General features: G+C 47.3%; 1 protein-coding gene across 2 annotated transcripts; it reads right to left on the bottom strand.

The window, feature by feature from the left end:
* Window positions 1-20,096, bottom strand: PANK2 (pantothenate kinase 2). Of its 2 annotated transcripts, XM_087962684.1 has the most exons (8): window positions 19,797-20,096; window positions 19,606-19,684; window positions 17,144-17,496; window positions 10,473-10,726; window positions 8,656-8,832; window positions 5,188-5,311; window positions 3,007-3,132; window positions 1-515 (listed from the first exon to the last, which is right to left on the bottom strand). In XM_087962684.1, the coding sequence occupies exons 1-8, from the start codon at window positions 19,860-19,862 to the stop codon at window positions 465-467; spliced, it is 1,230 nt and encodes a 409-aa protein (XP_087818810.1). In that variant the 5' UTR covers window positions 19,863-20,096; the 3' UTR covers window positions 1-464. The 2 variants fall into 2 exon arrangements, with proteins under 2 accessions (XP_087818810.1, XP_087818809.1); XM_087962683.1 differs by having other exon boundaries at window positions 19,606-19,833.
* Window positions 20,097-21,561: the final 1,465 nt, after the last annotated feature.

Here is a 21,561-nt window from a genome sequence, read left to right as displayed (position 1 = left end):
TTTTAAGAAAACAGATTTTAATAGGGTAGGCGGGTTTTCATATTCGGCGCGCCTTGATGCCCCTGTGAAAAGGCAGCCGGCCCTTCGAGAGTCCGCACAAAACAGGAAGCACCCCAAGCACAAACTCAGGTGAGGGGACCTTCGCTTGCAGCCACCTCGAAGTCCCCCCCCCAAAGAAACGGGGCTCGACGCAAGCGGGAGCAAACACGCACCTTAACGGTTGTGCAACCCACACAGTTTGTGTATCCAGAGAAGCATTCTGAGCAACAAACCTACATTCACAGTTACCTCCGAGAACAAAAAGACCTCCATTTTGTCCCTCTCGGCAAAGACGGCGGACGTCGTTCACGATCCCTTTGTTTTCAGCTGGGAAGAGGCCGTGGTTTCTACACAAACGGAATCGAATGAACACAGAGGTTCCCTCTTGGGTAAATAAAAAAAAGATCCTGACCCTTTTCATGGATTCAGGACGACTCCAACAGCTCCAGGAGAGCCCCCACGGCTCCGAAATATCCCTGTTTTCGAAACGAAACAAAAAAACCCTGAATGATTAAATGCATCTAAACCAGGGGTCCCCAAACTTCGCAACTTTAAGATTTGCGGACTTCAACTCCCAGAATTCTCCAGCCAGCTATGCTCACGAGAGAGAGAGAGAGGGAGGGGGAGAGAGAGAGACAGAGAGAGAGAGGAGGAGGAGGAGGAGATTAAGAGGAAGAGGAAGAGGAAGAGGAAGAGGAAGAGGAAGAGGAAGAGGAAGAGGAAGAAGAAGAAGAAGAAGAAGAAGAAGAAGAAGAAGAAGAAGAAGAAGAAGAAGAAGAAGAAGAAGAAGAAGAAAAGAGGCCGGAGCTGGCGTCGCGACGATACGGCATGCGATCTTGGAGGTCTGAGATCGCTGCCGATATCTTTGCTCCTGGACGGTCCAATCGGATCTAAACCGTCCCGAAGAGACGGTGATTGTAAAGAGCGCATCCTGTCGATCCCAGGGATACCGCAAAGTCCCTGGTAGATCCAGGAGAAGCTCTTTTTGCCAGCGGCAAAGAGGCAGCCATTAAAGCTGCTGAAGTTGGGACAGCTCTGAAACGGAAGAGAACGGAAAGAGAGAGAGTGCCGGTTTGGTGAGAACTTTTTCTTTATTTTAAGATTTGAAAGGACACCTTAAGGAAAAGAAAGAATCTGTAAAAGTTTTGACAGAAGTGATTAAGCGGCGATTTTAAACAGGAATGTCAAAGTAATATATATATTTTTTCTCATTGCTGGATTTTCTACACATGATTTTATATTTTGAAACTGGACTGGTTTTTTTTTTCCACCTATCCTTTCTCTCCTTTTTGATTTTATAATATTCTAGGCTAGAGACTCCCTTTTAGTCATCTTTTTAAATATCTTTTTCCCTTTTTATTATATTTTGTTTGGAAAAGGAGGGGGAAAGTGAAAGCAAAAGAAACTTTGTAACACTGCCAACTAGAGGCTTGGAAATATTCCATTTCTTTTTCTTGACCAGACAAAGCTGAGAAAGAACTGAGACTTCTTCTCAAGGACATTGCTATTTGATAAGATAGAGGGAAGAGCATGGGAGAGTATTATTGCAGGTGCTCTTCTGGGTTTCCATCAACATCTGGAGTCTGGAGTTGAAGCTTATAGAAAAAAAAAGGTGATAAGACCCTGGAGAAGAGAGTTATAAATTTTAACAAAAGCCTTCGACAATCAAACAAGGTGCAGTGTGCTCTTTTTATGTTTTTAAAGCTGCGCTATTTCCTACCTTAACAAACCCCCTCCTTACTAGTTTAAATTTTTATGTTTGCATTTTATTTTAAAGGAAAAACTTTAGTATTAATGATTTCTTTCCTTCTTTTTAAGGGAGTAGTCTTTTCTTCTCTCTCTCTCTCTCTCTCTCTCTCTCTCTCCCTCCCCTGTATTTTTTTTCTCTATTTACATATTGGGTTGTTTTTTTTGTGGCTTTCTTTATTTTTATGCATCCTTTTATACCTGAGACCTCTTAATTGGATTAAGGTGTTGAAGAACCCGAAGAACTTTTTTTTCCTCCTTATTAGTTTTTTACCTTTTACTTTTCTGCCTTTTTCAGGATTTAACAATTTTTTTCTTTTTTTGTGTGTTTAGGCCTTTTTTTACCATTTTTGAGTTTTTACTGCTATCTAGCCAATCGATTGGATTAAGGTATACAAGAACCTGAAGAAATTTTATTATTATTATTGCCACAATTTGGTTTCTTTTTTCCTACTATTTTTATTTGTAAACCAACCGGCACACTGTATGTGTATATATGGAAGATGGCTTGATGTTTTTATGTTTTGTTTGTCTATGTTCGTCTTAAAAACCAATAAAAATTTATTTAAAAAAAGGAGGAGGAGGAGGAGGAGAAGAGGAAGAGGAGGAGGAGGAGGAGGAGAAGAAGGAAGAAGAAGAAGAAGAAGAAGAAGAAGAAGAAGAAGAAGAAGAAGAAGAAGAAGAAGAAGAAGAAGAAGAAGAAGAAGAAGAAGAAGAGGAGGAGGAGGAGGAGGAGGAGGAGGAGGAGGAGGAGGAGGAGGAGGAGGAGGAGGAGGAGGAGGAGGAGGAGGAGGAGGAGGAGGAGGAGGAGGAGGAGGAGGAAGAAGAAGGAGGAGGAGAAGGAGGAGGAGAAGGAGGAGAGGAAGAGGAAGAAGAAGAAGAGGAAGAAGAAGAGGAAGAAGAAGAAGAGGAAGAAGAGGAGGAAGAAGGGACTAGAACTCACCATCTCCTGGGGATTGGCTCAAAGTCAACTCAGCCAAACTTTCACACTTAAATCGCAACTAGAACTCACCATCTCCCAGTTTCTAGCCTGATGCCTAAACCGCCCTTAGTCCAAACTGGCTCTCTTATTACAAGAACCAGGGTGTGATTTTTAAGATTACTACGTTATCCAACCCGCGTCATGAACACTAAGACAGGAAAGAAACAGGGTGGGTTTTGTTGTTTTTTTAAGGGAAAAAGAGAAGAAAACGAAGCCTGACCCACAGCGCGACTTTTTACCTCGTGTTCCAGGAAAAGGGCCTTCAGTTGTCCCTTGGACCAGTAGTCCAAAGCGTAGGCCAGAAACTTCATGGAGATCGTGTTGATTCGCAAAAAGTTCCCCACAAAAACCACTTTGTTGATGTTCTGGGAGGGGTGGGGGGGAAGGAGAGAAAAAAAATCCATTAGAAGCCGATGCTAATGAAAAATAAATTAAGACAGCAGGGATGAGCTCTTCATTTTAGGTCAGGGGTCCCCAAAACTTGGCCACTTTAAGACTTGGGATCTTCAACTCCCAGAATTCATAGGTGGCTGGAGAATTCTGGGAGTTGAAAATCCAACAAGGTGGCCAAGTTTTGGGGGACCTCTGATTTAGGTCAAAGAGAAGGGGGACAAGGAGCAACAACAGGACGGATGGGTTTGATTATGATGGTGACTGCTAGGAATAACAAGGTTACCTAACGTAGTTTGGGTAAAATAATATATATAAACTATGATAGTAAGTTTAAGTGTGCGTCACTTTAAACTGCAAAGCATGTAATTTTGGGTGCGGTTGTAAAACCGCCATAAGAGGGAGCAAGAGAACCTGCTGGATTGCTGACTATGCTGGATTGATGGTTTGCTAACTGCGTGTTTCCTGCTGCTGAGTTTTTGAACGTCGAAGGAAGAAAGGAGGTTTGACTTCTTTATATCTCTACTGCGAGAAGATATATTACTGGACTGATATTTGTAAGTTTACTGACCTCTTTTTCGACACTGGACTTTGCAACTGAATAATCCCCGAACGGACTGAACTAGTGAATGATATATGGACTGTTTGACTATGCTATAAATCTTACTGGAATAAACTATTTAACAGTGTATCTGTTTTACTGAGTGTAAGCTACAAAAACGTTTATCTCACATATTTGCCTGCCTGCCTGACTGCCGTGCAAATTCTGCTAGGGTGTATCCCTAACAGTGATGGGTGGGCAGGTGGGGGACCTGAAGTACCTGCAGGAGGTCAGATCCAACCTGGGGGGGAGGGAAATCCGCCCAGGTGGTTATTCACAGTCGAGGCGGGTTTGATGGCACACAATCGATCAGGAAAGTTGCTATTTCTTTTCAGAACAACAGAAGAGTTGGAAGGGCTCCCCCAGAGGTCTTCAAGTCCAGCCTCCTGCTCAGATAGGCTTTGATATCCAAGTTAGCCCACAGGCTCGCTGACCCCGGGACGCTGCCGAAGAGGGGCTTGGGGTCTTTCATAGCCCTGTACAATGCTGCTTGACATGGTCACAACAAGACAGCACTGTAAAGAAGCTGGAAGCACCCAGCTTCATCCCCGCCGTGGAAAACAGGCGCAGGGGACTTCCAGCTGTTCAGCGAGTTGTGTTGTCCCGCTCTCCCTCTCTCTCTCTCTCACACACACACTCAGATTCCCCAACTCCCTTCACCCACACCCCAGAACTGTCCCTGTGATGACCCAAAGGGGTGTGGCACAAAGGCAACACAGTCAGATAATCAATAGGGGTCCCTTTAATACCTCCAACTTTGCCCCCAATGTCCTGTTTACCTTCTGGCTGGAGAAAACTCTCCCAGGAACAGCCTTTAAGTGGAGGAAATTCAGTCCCAAAACATACAAACTGTAACTAAAAATCCACACCACTTCCTTCTAGCCCTGATGATGTTACCTAAGTCATGAAATGCCTGCAAGAATGCAACCAAGTTTAGAGACCACCAAAGACCCCGCAGTCGGCCTCCTCCTCCTCCACAAAGCCTGTTTACCTTCTAGCCCTGATGATCTACCCAGTTGGGTCAGAAACGCCTGCAAGAAAACCACCCAGCTGAGAGAGCACCAAGGACCCCATAGTACCTCCTTCTCCTCCTCCTGCTTTCCACCTCCTTCTCCTTCCCTACTCCTTTCTTCACTCCTTCCTCCTTCCTCCTCCTAGCCCTTTCTCTCTACAAACCCCTCCTTCTATCACAGATGATGTTACCTAATTGGGTCATGAAACGCCTGCAAGAAACCACCCAGCTTAGAGAGCACCAAGGACCCCACAGTCATTATTTTCCTCCTCCTCCTCCTCCTCCACAAACCCCACTCCCTTCTAGCCCCGATGATGTTACCTAGTTGGGTCATGAAACGTCTGCAAGAAAACCACCCAGCTCAGAGAGCACCAAAGGACCCCACAGTTCAACCCCTGAGCTCCCACTATTCTGTACCTCATTCAGCGCGCACATCCGTGCGATGGAGCCAATGTTGTTGGTGATGGTGATCAAGGCTGCCCGGGCCAGGTCCTCCTTACTGGCGGCATCTCGCTTCTCTTTGCTCATCATGTTTCCAAAGCTGATAGGGAAGAAGAAGGGGACACAGGGCAGTTTTTAAGGGATTGAGCCCCACCATGTCCAACACACACAGAGAGCCAGACCGTCAGAGGCAGAGGAGAACTCCAGGCGAAGTTTTTTAAAGACTCGTTCATCAGAAGAAGCGAATCCAGCCACAACGATGGCTAGAGCAGTGCGAGAACAGTGCTACTACACCTCCCTCCGCTCAAAATCAATCTAAAACAGGGATCTCCAACCTTGGCAACTTTTAAGACTTGTTGTGATGACCCAGGGTGGGATACAACATAAACACAGTCACGAAAACAGGTGAAGCCCCTTTTGTCCCTTCACTTTGGCTTCAAAGCTCCAAATATCCTTGACTGAGACAAAAAACTCCCCCACAAACAGTTACGAAAAGGAAGAAATGCCGTTTAAACTAAAAATGCCTATAAATTATAAAGAGCAAAAACAACACAAACCACACTGAAGCAATTAAGGGAACTCAGCAAGATAAGGACTTGAAGACGTCCACAGATATCGGAACACACACTGGGAAGGATGCCAAACTCAGAGAGGAATGGACAAGACTAGAGATATGTCCACATTTTGTTTCCAGCACTGGCCCATACACATGTCTGTCCATTTAACCAGTTCTCACAGCTGCAGCCCATGAAGGGGATCAGGACCCTTTCCTCCCCCGTAGACCATGCCATTCACGTCTCTCCCTTATCCTCTCCTCCCTGCGTGCCCAAGGATGGAGAGGGGATGGGCCTGGGTCCTCCTCTGACTGCCCAACTGGCTCTGACCTTCCCCAGCCTCCTCCACAACCTCCGGAGCCCCACTTCCACTCCCTGTCCGCTGTTCCTCCTCTCCCTCGGAGAGTCTCCATCAGGGGCATGACACTTGTGGACTTCAACTCTCAGAATTCTCCAGCCAGCTTTCCTTGGGGAGGATTGCAGAGTTAGCTCTTCCCTGCATGCATTATTTTTCCCCGTACAAATATACTTTATTATATATTAAAATATATATTGTAATAAATTAGATTTGTTAATATTATATAGCAGAGGACTCCAAACTTGGACACTTTAAGACTCGTGGACTGGAGAATTCTGGGAGTTGAAGTCCACAAGTCTTAAAGTGGCCACGGTTGGAGACCCCTGATCTAAAACCTTCGCTGCAAAGATTTCTGGGTAAAATGGCACCACCACCAACAAACTCAAAAATTCAGGGGGGAAAAATATTTAAAAAAATATAAGACTCTTCCTAACCTGAATTTGAGAAACAGAAAAAGGTCAGAGCTGAAGCCTGCAAAAAGGAAATGTCAGCAAGAGTCGAGACAGATTTTTGTATACAGCTAGGCCTTGGACTCACAACCTTTCATTTTGTGACCGTTTGAAGTAACAACAGATCCGGTTAAATGTCTGTGGAGATTTTCAGCCATCCAGGTCCTCAGTTGTCCCAGAGGTGCTTTTTCAAGAGGCAACTGGACTTTCCGGCTTTTCTCTGAAGACCTTTCGCTTCTCATCCAAGAAGCTTCTTCAGCTCTGACTGAATGGTGGAGGAAGGAAAGGATTTATATTCCTTGCAGACAGCTGGTCATTTGCATCCTTTTTAGAGAGTCGTTGAGGCCGCTTGGAGGTTTGTCTGTGTCCTCGGTTATCCCAAAGGTCCTTTTTCCAGGAGGCAACTGGACTTTTTGGTTTTTCTTTTGAAGACATTTTACTTCTCATCCATGAAGCTTCCTCAGCTCTCACTGGATGGTGGGGAATGGAAGGATTTATACTCCTTGCAGACATTTGTATCCTTTTAAGAGAGTCGTTGAGGCCACTTGGAGGTTTATCTGTGTCCTCAGGGTCACCCGAGTAGTGCAAATGGGTGGGGAGCTTTCTTGGAACTATTGAAAGCACCATGTTGTGGAGCTGTTGGACACAGCCGTAGTGTCAGCCTTCAAGATCCTCTACTTCAGCTTTGCATCTTTCGGCTGTCGTAAGTAAGGGGGGGAGGAGGGGGGATAACGTCTGGGAAGCGAGCTGGAGGTGTTACAATCTAGTGTTGTATAAAATGAGGAGGGGGGAGTATAAATTCCTGCTTAGGTTTCTATTTCTCGCTTAGCTTTCTTTTCTCTGCGCAGCTGCAAACCTTTATCAAAGTATGCCAAGGTCAACGGACAGAGGCCTCATCACCACCTGAAGATGCCCACATGATGATATTCACAACTTTTAATTGGAAGAATCATTTGAACTATTGGGGGTGGGAACATTTCCATCACTTTGTACATGTGATTTGCGCGCCTGATTCCTCAGATTCAGAATTCTATCCTTGCTACCACTTCATTTCCAGTAAAAGATATCTTTTCTCTAATCTAAGGAGTCTAAGTATTTCTTTCTTGAATTTTGGATGGAGCACCACCTGACACGTAGGCCATATTGGGGACGAGTCTGTGTTGCATCTGCAGACAGCTGGTCGTTTGCATCCTTTTAGAGGGTCTTTGAGGCCACTTGGAGGTTTGCCTGTGTCCTCGGGGTCACCTTCTTGGACCTGCTGAAAGGACGGTGTTGTGGAGCTGTGCTTTCTGCAGGATGTTTTTCCTCTGCCTCGCGTCCCTTCCCTGGTGAACAATAGCTGTTGGGAGAGGAGTCTCTGTTGCGTCTGCATCTCACACTGAAGCGCAAATGGTTCCTTTGCCATTTTTCTGGAAATCCACACATCCTCCCTCCCCCACATTCCGAAGGGGGTTCATCCCAAAAGGCATAGCTAAAAATGTCTACTACTCAGGTGACCCTGAGGACACAGATAAACCTCGAAGCGGCCTCAACGACCCTCAAAAAGGATGCAAATGACCAGCTGTGTCTGCAAGGAGTAGAAATCCTTCCATTTCCCCCACCATCCTGTCAGAGCTGAAGAAGCTTCTCGGAGGAGAAATGAAACGTCTTCAAAGAGAAAAAACCCAGAAAGTCCAGGTGCCCCTTGGGAAAAAAACCAACTTTGGGTCTCTATGCCAGCAATCCCCATTTTTTGGCACCAGGGATCAGTTTCAAAGACCATTTTTCCACAGGGCTGTGTGTGTGTGTGTGTGTGTATGTGTGTGTGTGTGTGTGTGTTCGCGTGCAACCTAGGTCCCATTCATGCGTAGATGAAGCTTCAATTGTTCACCCACCGCTACACTTCCAGCTGTGCGGCCTGGTTCCTAACCAGCTCCAGACTGGTACCGGTCTGCGGCCCAGGGACTCTCGGCCACCCAGTGTGGGTTTTACTAAGCCGCCAACCCAACGCTGACTTGTGGGGACCCTAGACCTAACCACCGACAAGGGTGTGTGTCCGGTTTTGTGCAACGCTCCCCTGAAAGCACCTCGGGGGGTTTCTTACCTGGATGCGATGGTCCAACCGGGCAGCCCAAAGCGCTCGTAGTCCCCTCCGTAAATATCCCGCACGAGTTTGTCCACTTTGGTGCTGTCTCCGTGGGATGCCATTTCGAGAGCCTCTTCGAAGGTGGAGCAGCCGGTCAGGAGGCAGCAGAGGCCGAAAAACGTGCCCCCTCCAAGGCTGGCAAAGAAGACACGGGGTCAAGCAGGGCTGGGGGTCCAGGGAAGAGCAGAAGGAGGGGAAATGTATGTCTCGTATTTATCTGCTGCTCGTCTCGCTCTTCAGCCCACTTCGTCCTCGTTCGCTCATTTTGGATATCCTGCTAGCTGGCGTGCATCTGCCGAGTCAGCTCTGCATGGGGTTATGTCCATGGGAACAAACTGTTCCTGCAATTTCATCTCGAAACAAGGCCAGGAAATAATTCTAGACTCTTTAACCATTTCCATTTTTTTTTAATGCCCGTTTTCTGGGAAGCCAAGTTCCCATTACGGAAGAGATGGCTTATTTCTATGGGTACTCTTGATTGACATGCCACCTTCATTACATTTTTTAACAATTAAGCCAACGCAGCAAGCGCACGCAAATGCTTCCTCCTCCTCCTCCTCCTATTTTCCCCCGCAACACAATCCTGTGAGGTCTGTCGGGCTGAGAGAGAGAGAGTGACTCAAAGTCACCCAGCTGACCTTCATGGGTAAGGTGGGACTAGAACTCACAGTCCCCTGGTGATGGGCCTAAAGTTACCCAGCTGGCTTTCACACCTGAGGAGGAACAAGAACTCATACTACTGATTGGCCCAGTCACCCAGTTGACTTTCATGCCTAAGGCAGAACTAGAACTCACTATCTCCTGGTGATTGGCCCAAAGTCACCCAGCTGGCTTTCATGTCTAAGGCGGGACTAGAACTCACCGTCTCCTGGTGATTGGCCCAAAGTCACCCAGCTGTCTTTCATGCCTAAGGCGGACTAGAACTCACCTTCTCCTGGTGATTGGCCCAAAGTCACCCAGCTGTCTTTCATGCCTAAGGCGGGACTAGAACTCACCTTCTCCTGGTGATTGGCCCAAAGTCACCCAGCTGTCTTTCATGCCTAAGGCGGGACTAGAACTCACCGTCTCCTGGTGATTGGCCCAAAGGCACCCAGCTGTCTTTCATGCCTAAGGCTGGACTAGAACTCACCGTCTCCTGGTGATTGGCCCAAAGTCACCCAGCTGGCTTTCATGCCTAAGGCGGGACTAGAACTCACCGTCTCCTGGTGATTGGCCCAAAGTCACCCAGCTGGCTTTCATGCCTAAGGCGGGACTAGAACTCACTATCTCCTGGTGATTGGCCCAAAGTCACCCAGCTGTCTTTCATGCCTAAGGCGGGACTAGAACTCACCGTCTCCTGGTGATTGGCTCAAAGGCACCCAGCTGGCTTTCATGCCTAAGGCGGGATTAGAACTCAAGATCTCCTGGTGATTGGCCCAAAGTCACCCAGCTGGCCTTCATGCCTAAGGCAGGACTAGAACTCACAAGTCTCCTGGTGTACCAGCCATCATTCGTGCCTAAGGCGGGACTAGAACTCATTCTCTCCTGGAGATTGGCCCAAAGTTACCCAGCCAGCTTTCATGCCTGAAGGTGGCACTAGAACTGGCCGCCATCTGCCTTTAAGCCTGGTGCCTTAACCACTAGGCCAAACTGGCTACCAATTTATCAAGCCATCCCCGTCTGCACCCAATCAGTGCACTTCCATTAAGCTACGGAAGGTTCTGCGCCCGGCATCAAAACCTTCAGGGACACCCCTAGACGATCCAAGCTAAAAAGCCCGTCGGACTGAGCCTCACCTGGTACCTGTCACCCGCTTGTAATTGTCTTCGGAATAGACGGCCAGGATGCTGACCCCGGAGCCGATGTTCACCAGAAGGAGCGGGTAGGGATTCTCCAAGTTGAACGGGACCTTCTGGCATTTCTCGGGATCCGTGGGGTTCTCAAAATAGTAGCACTCCGAGTGTCCGTTGAACCCCACCGAATCGATGTAGAGAACTCCCTTGATGAGGCAGTCGAGCTCATCCATCTTACACAGCTGAAGGTCCCCCACCTGTTTGGAGAGAGAAGCTTTGAAGAGAGCCAGGGAGAAAGCGGGGGGAGGGGGGATCTTTCTCTAATAAGCAGATAGAACAGAATATCAGAGTTAGAAGGGACCTTGGAGGTCTTCTAGTCCAACCCCCTGGCTCAAGCAGGAGATCCTATACCTGTGATGGCGAACCTATCGCACGTGTGCCACAGGTGCCACGCAGAGCCATTTGTGCCGGCACACGAGCTGCAGGCAAACTTACCTCACTGGGCATGCGCGCCTCACAGATGATTTTCGGCCTCCCAGAGGCTTGAGGAAGGCTTCTGGTTTCAGGCTGAAAACTAGGCCCATTTCATCACTTCCTGTTTTTCTGGAAATACCGGAAGGGACGAAACGGGCCTAGTTTTCAGCCTGCAGAAGCCTTCCTGGAGCCTTTGGGAGGCCGAAAAGGGTCTCAAACCGGCTGAAAATCAGCTGTGAGGCGCAGTGCAGGTAAGGGGGAGGTGGAGGTGGGGGATTGCGCACGCATGCGTAGGGGGTGTGGGGGGCGCGTGCTCATTGCCTTCTGGGTGGGACGCAAGCGCGGGTATGCAAGCACACACACAATTTTTGCCACAGGAGCCCCAAAAGGTTAGCCACCACTGCCCCATACCATTTCAGACAGGGGGATGTTCAATCTCTTCTTTAAAAACTTCCAGTGTTGGAGCACCCACAACTTCTGGGAGCAGGCTGTTCCCCTGTCAGGATTGTTCTCACTGTCAGGAAATTCCTCCTGAGTTCCAGGTTGCTTCTCTCCCGGATGAGTTTCCACCCGTTGCTTCTTGTCCTGCTGCCTCCAGGGGCTTTGGAGAATAGCTGGACTCCCTCTTCTTTGGGGCAGCCCCTGAGAGATCGGAAGACTGCTATCATGTCACTCCTCGATCTACCGGACGGATTCCAATCCTACAAATGCTCTAGTTCTACCAGCTTAGATAATAGGATCCCACTATTATCTCAGCTGATGGAAACTGTTATCATTCATCTCTTTTCATTTGGTCATGATGAACTAGAGAGGCCGCTGATTCTGATCTGGTCTGCGGACAAATGTTTTTTGCTTATTGCCATCTGACAGAGCATTTCCTCGGGGGGGGGTATCGTTGCCATTCTAGGCTTTTGTTCTGGGGGGGAGAAAAAAGTCTGCAAGGGAATACACACAACCACATTAAATCTGTGCCTTCCAAGTCAGCCGAAGAGCCAAATCAAACAGAGGAGCTGCGTTCGAACCCCTGTGCAGTGTGTGCACTCTAGCGGCACGTATTCAAAAACATGAAGAATGGTTGCAAGGGTTTGGGTCTCCAGTCTAGAGGGGGGAAAAAAGACCAGGAGGGACAGGATAGCGGTCTTCCAGTATTTGAGGGGCTGCCAGAAAGAAGAGCGGGGTCAACTTATTCTCCAAAGCAATTCGAGGCAGGACAAGAAATAACGGAGGGGAAAAAACAACGAAAGGAGAAACTTCCTCACCGTGAGGACAATTGTAGGTATTCCATCACTGGAGGTTTTAAGAAGAGACTGGACAGCCACTGGTCTGCAATGGTATAGGCTCTAGAGACTGGACTAGAAGACCTCTACGGCAGGGGTCCCCAACCACCGGTCCGCGGACTGGTACCGGTCCGCGGAACAAGTCCTACCGGGCCGCTGGCTTGCTGGCGCCGCCATCTTGTTTGAAAAAAGTGCTTCCGGTGAGCTTTTCCGGGTAGAAAGCTCACCGAAGCACGTTTCATCAAAAAGATGGCGGCGCCCAGCTGATGCCGGTACCGGGTCCGCGGCGCCCAGCTGGTGCCGGTACCGGGCCGCAGCGTAAAAAAGGTTGGGGATCACTGCTCTACGGTCCCTGCCAGCTCGATCCTGATTCTGATTCAACCCTCAACAGGTCCCAGACAGAACGGATTTCCAGAAAAAAATGGCAGACTCCAGGAACCGTTGGCGCTTCCATTTGAGATCCAGATACAACACAGACTCGTCCCCTAGAGCCTACGGCTGTGTCCAACAGTGAAGGGACACAGGACAGAAAACAACACGCAGAAAGCACATCTCCACAACACACACTTCCTTTCAACAGTTCCAAGAAAGCTCCCCACCCCTTTGCACGACTCCGGTGACCCCGAGGACACAGAGAAGCCTCCAAGCGGCCTCAAGGACTCTCTTCAAAGGATGCAAATGACCAGCGGCCTGCAAAGAGGATAAATCCTTCCCTTCCTCCACCATTCAGTCAGAGCGGAAGAAGCTTCTCGGATGAGAAGTGAAACGTCTTCAAGGAAAAGCCAGAAAGTCCAGTTGCCTCCTGGAAAAAGGACCTCTGGGACAACTGAGGACACAGAGAAACCTACAAGTGGCCTCAACGGCTCTCTTCAAAGGATGCAAATGACCATCGGTCTGCAAGGAATATAAATCCTTTCCTTCCTCCACCATTCAGTCAGAGCGGAAGAAGCTTCTCGGATGAGAAGCAAAACGTCTTCCAAGAAAAACCAGAAAGCCCAGTTGCCTCTTGAAAAAGCACCTTTGGGACAACTATGACCTGGATGGGTGAGAATCTCCACAGGCAAATCCTGAAGAGGCATTATTTTAAAAAAAAAAAGAAGGGGGAAAATAATGGCAAAGAGGAAGTTTGGGGAAAATAAAGGTTCCTGATCCAACACTCGACCTTCAAAGGATTCAGTGCTCCTTGATTCAAACTCAGCGCAGATTAGATGGAGAGGTTTTGTTGGGGGAAAAAAATTTTGATTTCTATCCCACTCAAGTGACTCGAGGTGGAGAACATCTCCAACCCTCCTTCCTCCTCTTATTTTCCCCACAACAACAACCTTGTGGGTTAGGTCAGAAAGCATTTACTAGAAATAAAAACAATGGACCTGTAACATTGGGCCCACACTGGAAGGTTAATCTATGGCTTGAAATATACATTTATTTTGCTTCTTCTTTATGGACTAAACCAGAGGTCTCCAAACTTGGCCACTTGAAGACTTGTGGACTTCAACTCCCAGAATCCCTCAGCCAGCTTTGCTGGCTGAGGGATTCTGGGAGTTGAAGTCCACAAGTCTTCAAGTGGCCAAGTTTGGAGACCTCTGGACTAAACTTCCTCTGAGACAACCAGAATTAATCAAAAATCTCTGGTTACAGTTAGTCCTCAACTAATTGAGCCTCGCTAACTGGGAGAGTTGTTAAAATGAGTTTTGCCACCTTTTTTATCCCCTTTCTCGCCGCAGTTCTTAACTCAATCCAGCAGTGTATTAAGTTAGCGATAAGGTCAGTAAGTGAATCCGGCTTCCCCATTGACCTGGCTGGTCAGAAGGCTGCAACATGGGATTTACGTGACCTCGGGACACAGCGCCGGTCGTTAAGTGTGAACCAGTTGCCAAGGATCTGATTTTTGATCTTCAACGGCCGTTAAGTGTGACAAACTTTGTCTCATAAGCCGTTTTTCCCCACGGGCCGTTGCAAACTGCGAATGTTCACTAAAGGAATGGTTAAAATTTGAGGACTCCCTGTGTTAGGGGTGGGGGTTTAACTGGGCTTAAGGAAAGGGCACAGATTTGCAAGATAATGGCCAGATATCCCAAACCTCCAGTCCAAAAATAACGGCAGAAACAGCTATTCCATCCCTCCTACTCCCCAGAAAGAGGTGCAAAGTAGAGTGAAGCCATCAGCCCAGCAGGGCAATAAGATAGTCGAGAGTATTGTCTCCAATTTTCTTGAAGAGGGTAAGCTTGAGGTTTTACAACTAACCCAATATATCTGCTGAAAGGAGGGTGATTCAACCGGATCACAAGGTTACGTGGGTTTAAGGGGATCACAACAAAAGCTATCAGCGAAATATAGCTCCTCTAGTCCTCGGCGTTCCGTCTTAGGCCCAGGACTCTTCAATATCTTCATTTACAACTTAGGTGAGGAAATAGAAGGAGAACTTGCCAAATTTGCAGATGATACTAAGCTGGCAGGAATAGCTAACATCCAAGAAGATAGGCTCAAGATCCAGATGGATCTTGACAGACTAGAACACGGGGCCGTATCTCACAAAATGAAATTCAATGTGGAGAAAAGTCAAGTCCTACACTTAGGCAAGAAAAACCCAAAGGAGACATATAGACTGGGTGAAACCAGGCTCAATAGCAGGAACTGGGAGAGGGATCTTGGAGTCTTAGTGGACAACCAGCTAAATAGGAGCCAGCCGTGTGCAGCAGCTGCCAAAACAGCCAACGCAATCCTAAGTTGCATCCACAAAGGGATACAATCCACATCAAGGGAGGTACTAATAGCAATAGCACTTAGACTTTATAGTACTTTGCAGCTCTCGCTCAGCAGTTTACAGAGTCAGCCTCTTTGCCTCCAACAATCTAGGTCCTCATTTGACCCACCTCGGAAAGAGGGAAGGCCGAGTCAACCTTGAGCCTGCTGGGATTCGAACTGCCAAACTGCAGGCAGCTGGCTGCAGCAGAAGTAGCTTGCAGTACTGCACTCTAACCACTGCGCCACAGAGGCTCCTAATACTACCCTGTAAAGCCTTAGTAAGGCCACACCTGGAGTCCTGCATCCAGTTTTGGTCACCACACTATAAAAAAGATGTTGAGACTCTAGAAAAAGTGCAGAGAAGAGCAACCAGGATGATTTAGGGGACTGGAGACCAAAACATAATGAAGAACGGTTGCAGGAACTGGGCTTGGCTAGTCCAGGGAAGAGAAGGACCAGGGGAGACAGGAGAGCAGCCTTCCAATATTTGAGGGGCTGCCACAGAGAGAAGAAAGGGGGTCAAGCTATTTTCCAAGGCACCCGAAGGCCAGACAAGGAATAATGGATGGAAACTGAACCAGGAGAGATTCAACCTGGAAATAAGGAGAAACTTTCTGACAACTAGAACAATCAACCCGTGGAACAGAAGTTGTGGGAGCTTCATCCCTGAAGGCTTTCAAGAAGAGCCTGGACTGCCATTTGTCAGATATGGTGTAGGGTCTCCCGCTTGGGCAGGGGGTTGGACTAGATGACCTCCAAGGTCCCTTCCAACTCTGATTATCTATTATCTGATGTACAACGGTTCGTCCAGCGACCGTCTGAAGTTCCAGTGGCACTAAAAAGACAGGAACTAAGGACCGTTTTTCACGCTTACGACCCTTGCACTATTCCCCGCGGTCACGGGATGAAAATTCAGGCGCTCGGCGAGTGACTTGTACTGACGGCCTTGGCTCGGTCCCCTTTTGACAAGCAAATTCACTGAACAACCCTTTATCAGTGACGAAAGATTCACTGAAGAATGGCGGCAAGGAAAGGTCATAAAAGAGGGCAAAACTCTCTGTCACAAATGCCTGGCTTCTCAAGAGAAATCTTGGGGTTCTGTTGTGGTTGTTAGGTCAAGGACTACTGGTGCAGGTGGTCCTCAGCTTACAACAGTTCATTTAGTGACCGCTCCAAGTTACGATGCCACTGAAAAATAAAACAGGACTTAGGAGCGCTTTTCACGCTTACGACCGCTGCAGCCTCCCCTCCTGGTCACAGGATCAAAATTCAGATGCTTGGCAACTGACTCGCACTTACGACCTTTGCTTTGTCCCAGGGTGGACAAGGGGGGGAAAAGCCCAGATTCACTTTAACAACCAGGTTCCTAGTGTCAACCAAGGCCTTGGCTTAGTTATTGGAGACCTCCAAAGTTCTTCCGGACCTTCTTTTTTTTTTTGGGGTGGGGTGGGGGAAGAGAGGGGGAGCTTTGGGGGGGTCCTCAAAGACGCCAACCTTGCAAAGCCGAATGTCCAATCATAAAATATTTCTATGAACTTTTTAGAGTTGCCAACAGAAAGGGAGCACCGCGGCAGCTTGCAAAACCGAAAGCGCATTCCACAAATGTTTTCAAAGATTGTAACCAGGGGACTGAAGTTTCCGCTGCACAAATATCTAACTGGAGAGCCTGATTGATGACTCTGGGCTATGGAGGTGTCCCATTGGAGGATATGAACTATGACACACCCAGGAGGTACGGGGGGGAAAACCAGGGTCAAGGGTGACAATGAATGATGTGCCTCAGAGTCGGCTACACCCAGGCAGTGCCAGACATGTTTACTCCCAATAAATCCTTTTGAAGTTTTGGAAGTTTGGCTCGAGACTCATGATTTAATTGGGGGCAACTGCCGGAATCCTGACACCTAGCTTATCAACAGCAGTGATTCCCTTAGCAAGGAAAGGTCATAAAACAGGGACAAAACTCCCTTAACCAATTATTATTTTTCATCCGTATTAAAATTTCCCATCCGCAGAAATCCCGGGGCTCCCTTGTAGGTTGTTAAGTCGAGGACCACCGACGTTAAACACACACACACACACGTTTTTCAGTATCTTTGTTTCTTTCCCAAAGGGGCCGAACCGGGGCCCGTTTGCCGCTTTTTTGGGGGGGGGGTTAAGAAGCCAAAAAAAATTGCCTACTGTGCGAAAGTCCTGCTCAAATTTATACGCTCCGCCTCCAGTGGCACACAAGGTGGTGTGGAGGCTCGAGAAATGTTTCTCGCTGCCCATCTGGATAAAAGCGGGCATGTCGTGCGTGGGGAAGCGAATAAAGTGCAGGTTGCCTTTGCGTCCACACAGCGTGAGGTCTCTGAGCTCCAAGTGGACGTCGCGAAGGCCGGTGGAGCCGTAGGCCGTGTTGGAGGTCAGGTATTTGCGGATGCTTTTCAGGCTCTCCACTTCCTCCTCCTCCTCCTCCGTGGTGATGTCTTTGGGCTCGAAATAAACCAGCTTCACCAAAGTCCCGCCAATGTCCAAGCCGAACCAAGGGAAAGCTAAAGAAGGAAAGGGAGGGAAATAAAATACATGGTGTCAGGATTCCGGCAGTGACCCCCATTTAAATCATGAGTCTCGAGCCAAACTTCCAAAACTTAAAAAGGATTTATGGAGAGTTAAAAGGTCCGGCGTTGCCTGGGTGCAGCCGACTCTGAGGCACATCATTCACTGTCACCTCAGCCTTAACCCTGGTTTCCCCCCTGCACCCCCCCGGATGTATCATAATTTATTCTCCAATGGGACACATCCATTGCTCAGAGTCATCAATCAGGCTCTCCAGTTAGAATTTTGCAAGACAGAAACTTCCATCACCTAGTTACTATCTTTGAAAACATTTATGGAATGTGCTTTCGGTTTGCAAGTTGCCGCACTGCTCTTTCAAACCTCTCCCCCCCCCCTTTCCTCTTTCCGTTGGCAACTCTAAAAAGACCATAGAAATATTTTTATGAGTTGACCCCTGGATTTAAAACATGGCACGGGGAGGTCCTCGACCAAATTTCTGTTGCGAAGCGAGGCAGCGGCTAAGGGAGTCTCGCTCCATTTTGTGACCTTTCTGGCCACTGGGGTGGAGTGAATTGCTGCAGTGGTTAGCGATACGGGTGTTAGTGGACCTGGCTTCTCCATGGACTATGCTCGTCAGGAGGTTGCAAAAGGGGATCACGTGACCCCAAAACACTGTCACCATCATAATATGAGTCAGTTGCCAAGGGCCTGAATTGTGATCAGATAGAAATGCTTATAAATTTGATAGAGATAAGAGATAGATGATAGATAATAGATAGATAGATAGATAGATAGATAGATAGATAGATAGATAGATAGATAGATAGATGATAGATAGATAAGATAGATAGATGATAGATAGATAAGATAGATAGATGATAGATAGATAAGATAGATGATAAATAGATGATAGATGATAGATAAGATAGATAGATGATAGATAGATGATAGATAGGTAAGATAGATGATGATATATAACATATAGATAGATAGATGATAGATAGATGATAAATAGAAGATAGAAGATAGATAGATAAGATAGATGATAGATAAGATAGATGATAGACAGATGATAGGTAAGTAGATAATAGATGACAGATAGCTAGGTAGATAGATATGACAAGTAGATAGACAGCCAGATGATAGGTAGGTAGGTGGGTAGATAATAGATAGATAGATAGATAGATAGATAGATAGATAGATAGATAATGACAGGCAGATAGATAGGTAGACACAGACAGACAAACATGATAGGTAGGTAGGTAGATGATGGATGGATGGATAGCTATAACAGGTAGATAGGTAGATAAGTAGACAGACAGATGATAGACAGGTAAGTAGATAGGTAGGTGATAGAGAATGATAGGTAGGTAGGTAGGTAGGTAGGTAGGTAGATAAATGACAAAAAGACAGATGATAGGTAGGTAAGTAGATAGATGATAAGATAGAATGGATTGATAAATACAGGGAAAGACATAGATGATGGATGGATGGAAGATGGATACATGATGAATACATAGAAATGGATGGATGGATGGAGATGGAGAGAAAGAGTGAGAGATACTCCCAATTAATACTCCATGAACCGGAAAAAAAAAGTCTAAAAACAAGTATACTAGCCAGGCCAAGAAAATATATCTGGGCAAATCTTGTATACACACATATCCATGGATACCCTATATCTACTCCCTTCTGGGATCAATATTGCACTTTGAAAAGAACAAAAACAAAAAAAAAGCAAAAAAGGCCCAAACACTCATCAGCTAAAGAAAATAAAGGCACAAAATAAAAAGGAGGAGCTCTTACTCTGGCATCCAACTCATCGGAGTCGGGATGGGAAGAGAGCGAGTCTACCTGGCAGGGTTGTTGTGAGTTCGAATAACCCTATCACCCCACCAAGACTTCTGTACCCTGAGGCTCTGCTCCTGAGGCTGCAAAAGGCCGGGGGGAATCCCCTTAAAGGCGCCCTGAATTTTTCCATTGAACCCCATTACTGAGCTGCAGCTTTAAAGAAAAAAAAAAAAAAAAGCAAGACGGCTCCGCCCCTTCCCTTTGGGCCCCGCCCACTCGAGCGCTCCCGCCCGCGCCCTCTAGCGGCCACTCACGGGGGCGGCTCTTGCGGTGGGAATCGAGGCGCGGCCGGGGGGCGGGGCCAACGCGCTCTTTCTCGCGGCTCGCCGTGGCCTCCGCCCTGCTCGGCCCGCCTCCGCGCCGACGGCCGCCTGAGGCCGATATCCGCCGCCGCCGTTCCTCCGAGGATCCTCCGGCTTCGCTTCCCGTCTCCATGGCGGGCGGCGGCGGGGGGCGGCGGCGGCTCCTCGTCAGCTTGCCACTTGCCACTTCCATTCTGCTGCGGCTCCATACGCCGCGGCGACAGCAGCCAAAGCGGGCACTGCGCCTGCGCCGAAAGTCTTTTTCTCGCCTTTGCCTTTCCTCCCTCAGAGTACGGGGCCTTCAAAAAAAAAAAAAAGTCCAATCGGAAGCATTCGCCTTTTGCGGCGACAGATAATCCAGCCAATAAGAATGAAGCGAAGCGTGCGGGGCTGGGATGAAAGGGGAAGCCTTCCAATGAGCATCCGTCTGCCTTGGATGAGCAACAAAAGGCCAAACCAAAAAAAAAAAATGCCTCGCGCGCAAAAATGTGGTACTGAGGGTCAGGCCCGAAGGGGCGGGACGAATAACGGAATCGCCGTAGCCAACCTGCTGTTCCGCAGGAGAGATGGACAGTCGGCCTGCCCAATGAAAAAGAAAGGAATGGTGCTAGGGGCTGGACTTAAGGAGAAGATGGCCAGGCCCGGGTCTCCATGACTACCTAGCAGGGAGGGAATTTGCTGTAAGAAATAAATGCAAGCATATTAATCGATGTGCAAGTATAAGCTCCTCTATGTGTGTGCCATTTAGTTTGGCCTTCTTTATATTTAATACGAATCCCATCTTTTTCATTCTGCTCCTAGATTTTTATTACTAGACTTGGCAGATCCTTTGCATTTTAACCTGTCAAAATATATGGTGATAACTTTGTCATTTTTTTCTGTGAGCATACTGGACCTCATTAAAAATGAAATCTTCTTGCCTGCTCTCAAGAGAAAGTGTATATTTACATAAACACATACATAACACACACATGCACATGCTATACACATACATATTATACAGTACCTACACCATATATAGTGTATATATGTGTATGAATATACCCACACACATATACACATACATGTATACACATACATAAGTGTATATCTATCCAAACACATACATACCCACATGACACATACATATGCTATATACATACATACTTACACCATATATATGTATATGTAGATATATGTATATGTATTGTTTTGCCCCATGGAAAAGAAAACCCAAACAATTTCCTAACACACCTAAACAGCACACACCCCAAAATCAAATTCACCATGGAAACGGAAACAAACAAACAACTACCATTCCTATATGTACTAATCTACAAAAAAAACAGATGGCACACTAGGACACACCATATACCAGAAGAAAACACACACCAACCACTACCTCAAGGCCCAATCCCACCACCACCCAGCACAGATAAACTCCATGGCCAAAACACTAATCGCCAGAACCAAACGCCTGGCAGACAAGACACACATAAAGACTGAACTATGCACCCTGACTAAAGTACTGACAACCAACAGCTTCCACAAAAGCAAAATCACCGGCTTGATCCACAAAAACACACTGAGACAGAATGGAGACCTGGAAGATGAACTATGTGCTATGTACTATGGAACAGCTGTCCTGCCCTACATAAGAGGTACTACAGACAAAATTAGTAAGATACTACACAGGCATCATATCAAGACTGCCTTCAAAACAGACAGAAAAATAGCAGCCATCCTAAGAAACCCGAAAGATAAAATTGACCTGGAAAACCAAGGCATATATGAAGTCCCCTGTGCATCATGCCCTGACACATACATCGGACAGACCAATAGAAGAATAAGTACCCGCCTAGATAAACACAAAAATGCAGTAAAAAAGCTGGAACACACTTCCTCATTAGTCCAACACATGAAAGCCAC

The sequence above is a fragment of the Notechis scutatus genome, chromosome 4 (genome assembly GCF_049901735.1).
Source record: "Notechis scutatus isolate UNSWTSFEM ecotype Mainland chromosome 4, rNotScu1.2, whole genome shotgun sequence".
Classification (NCBI taxonomy): Eukaryota; Metazoa; Chordata; class Lepidosauria; order Squamata; family Elapidae; genus Notechis; species Notechis scutatus.
This window is presented reverse-complemented; position numbering and strand designations above follow the sequence as displayed.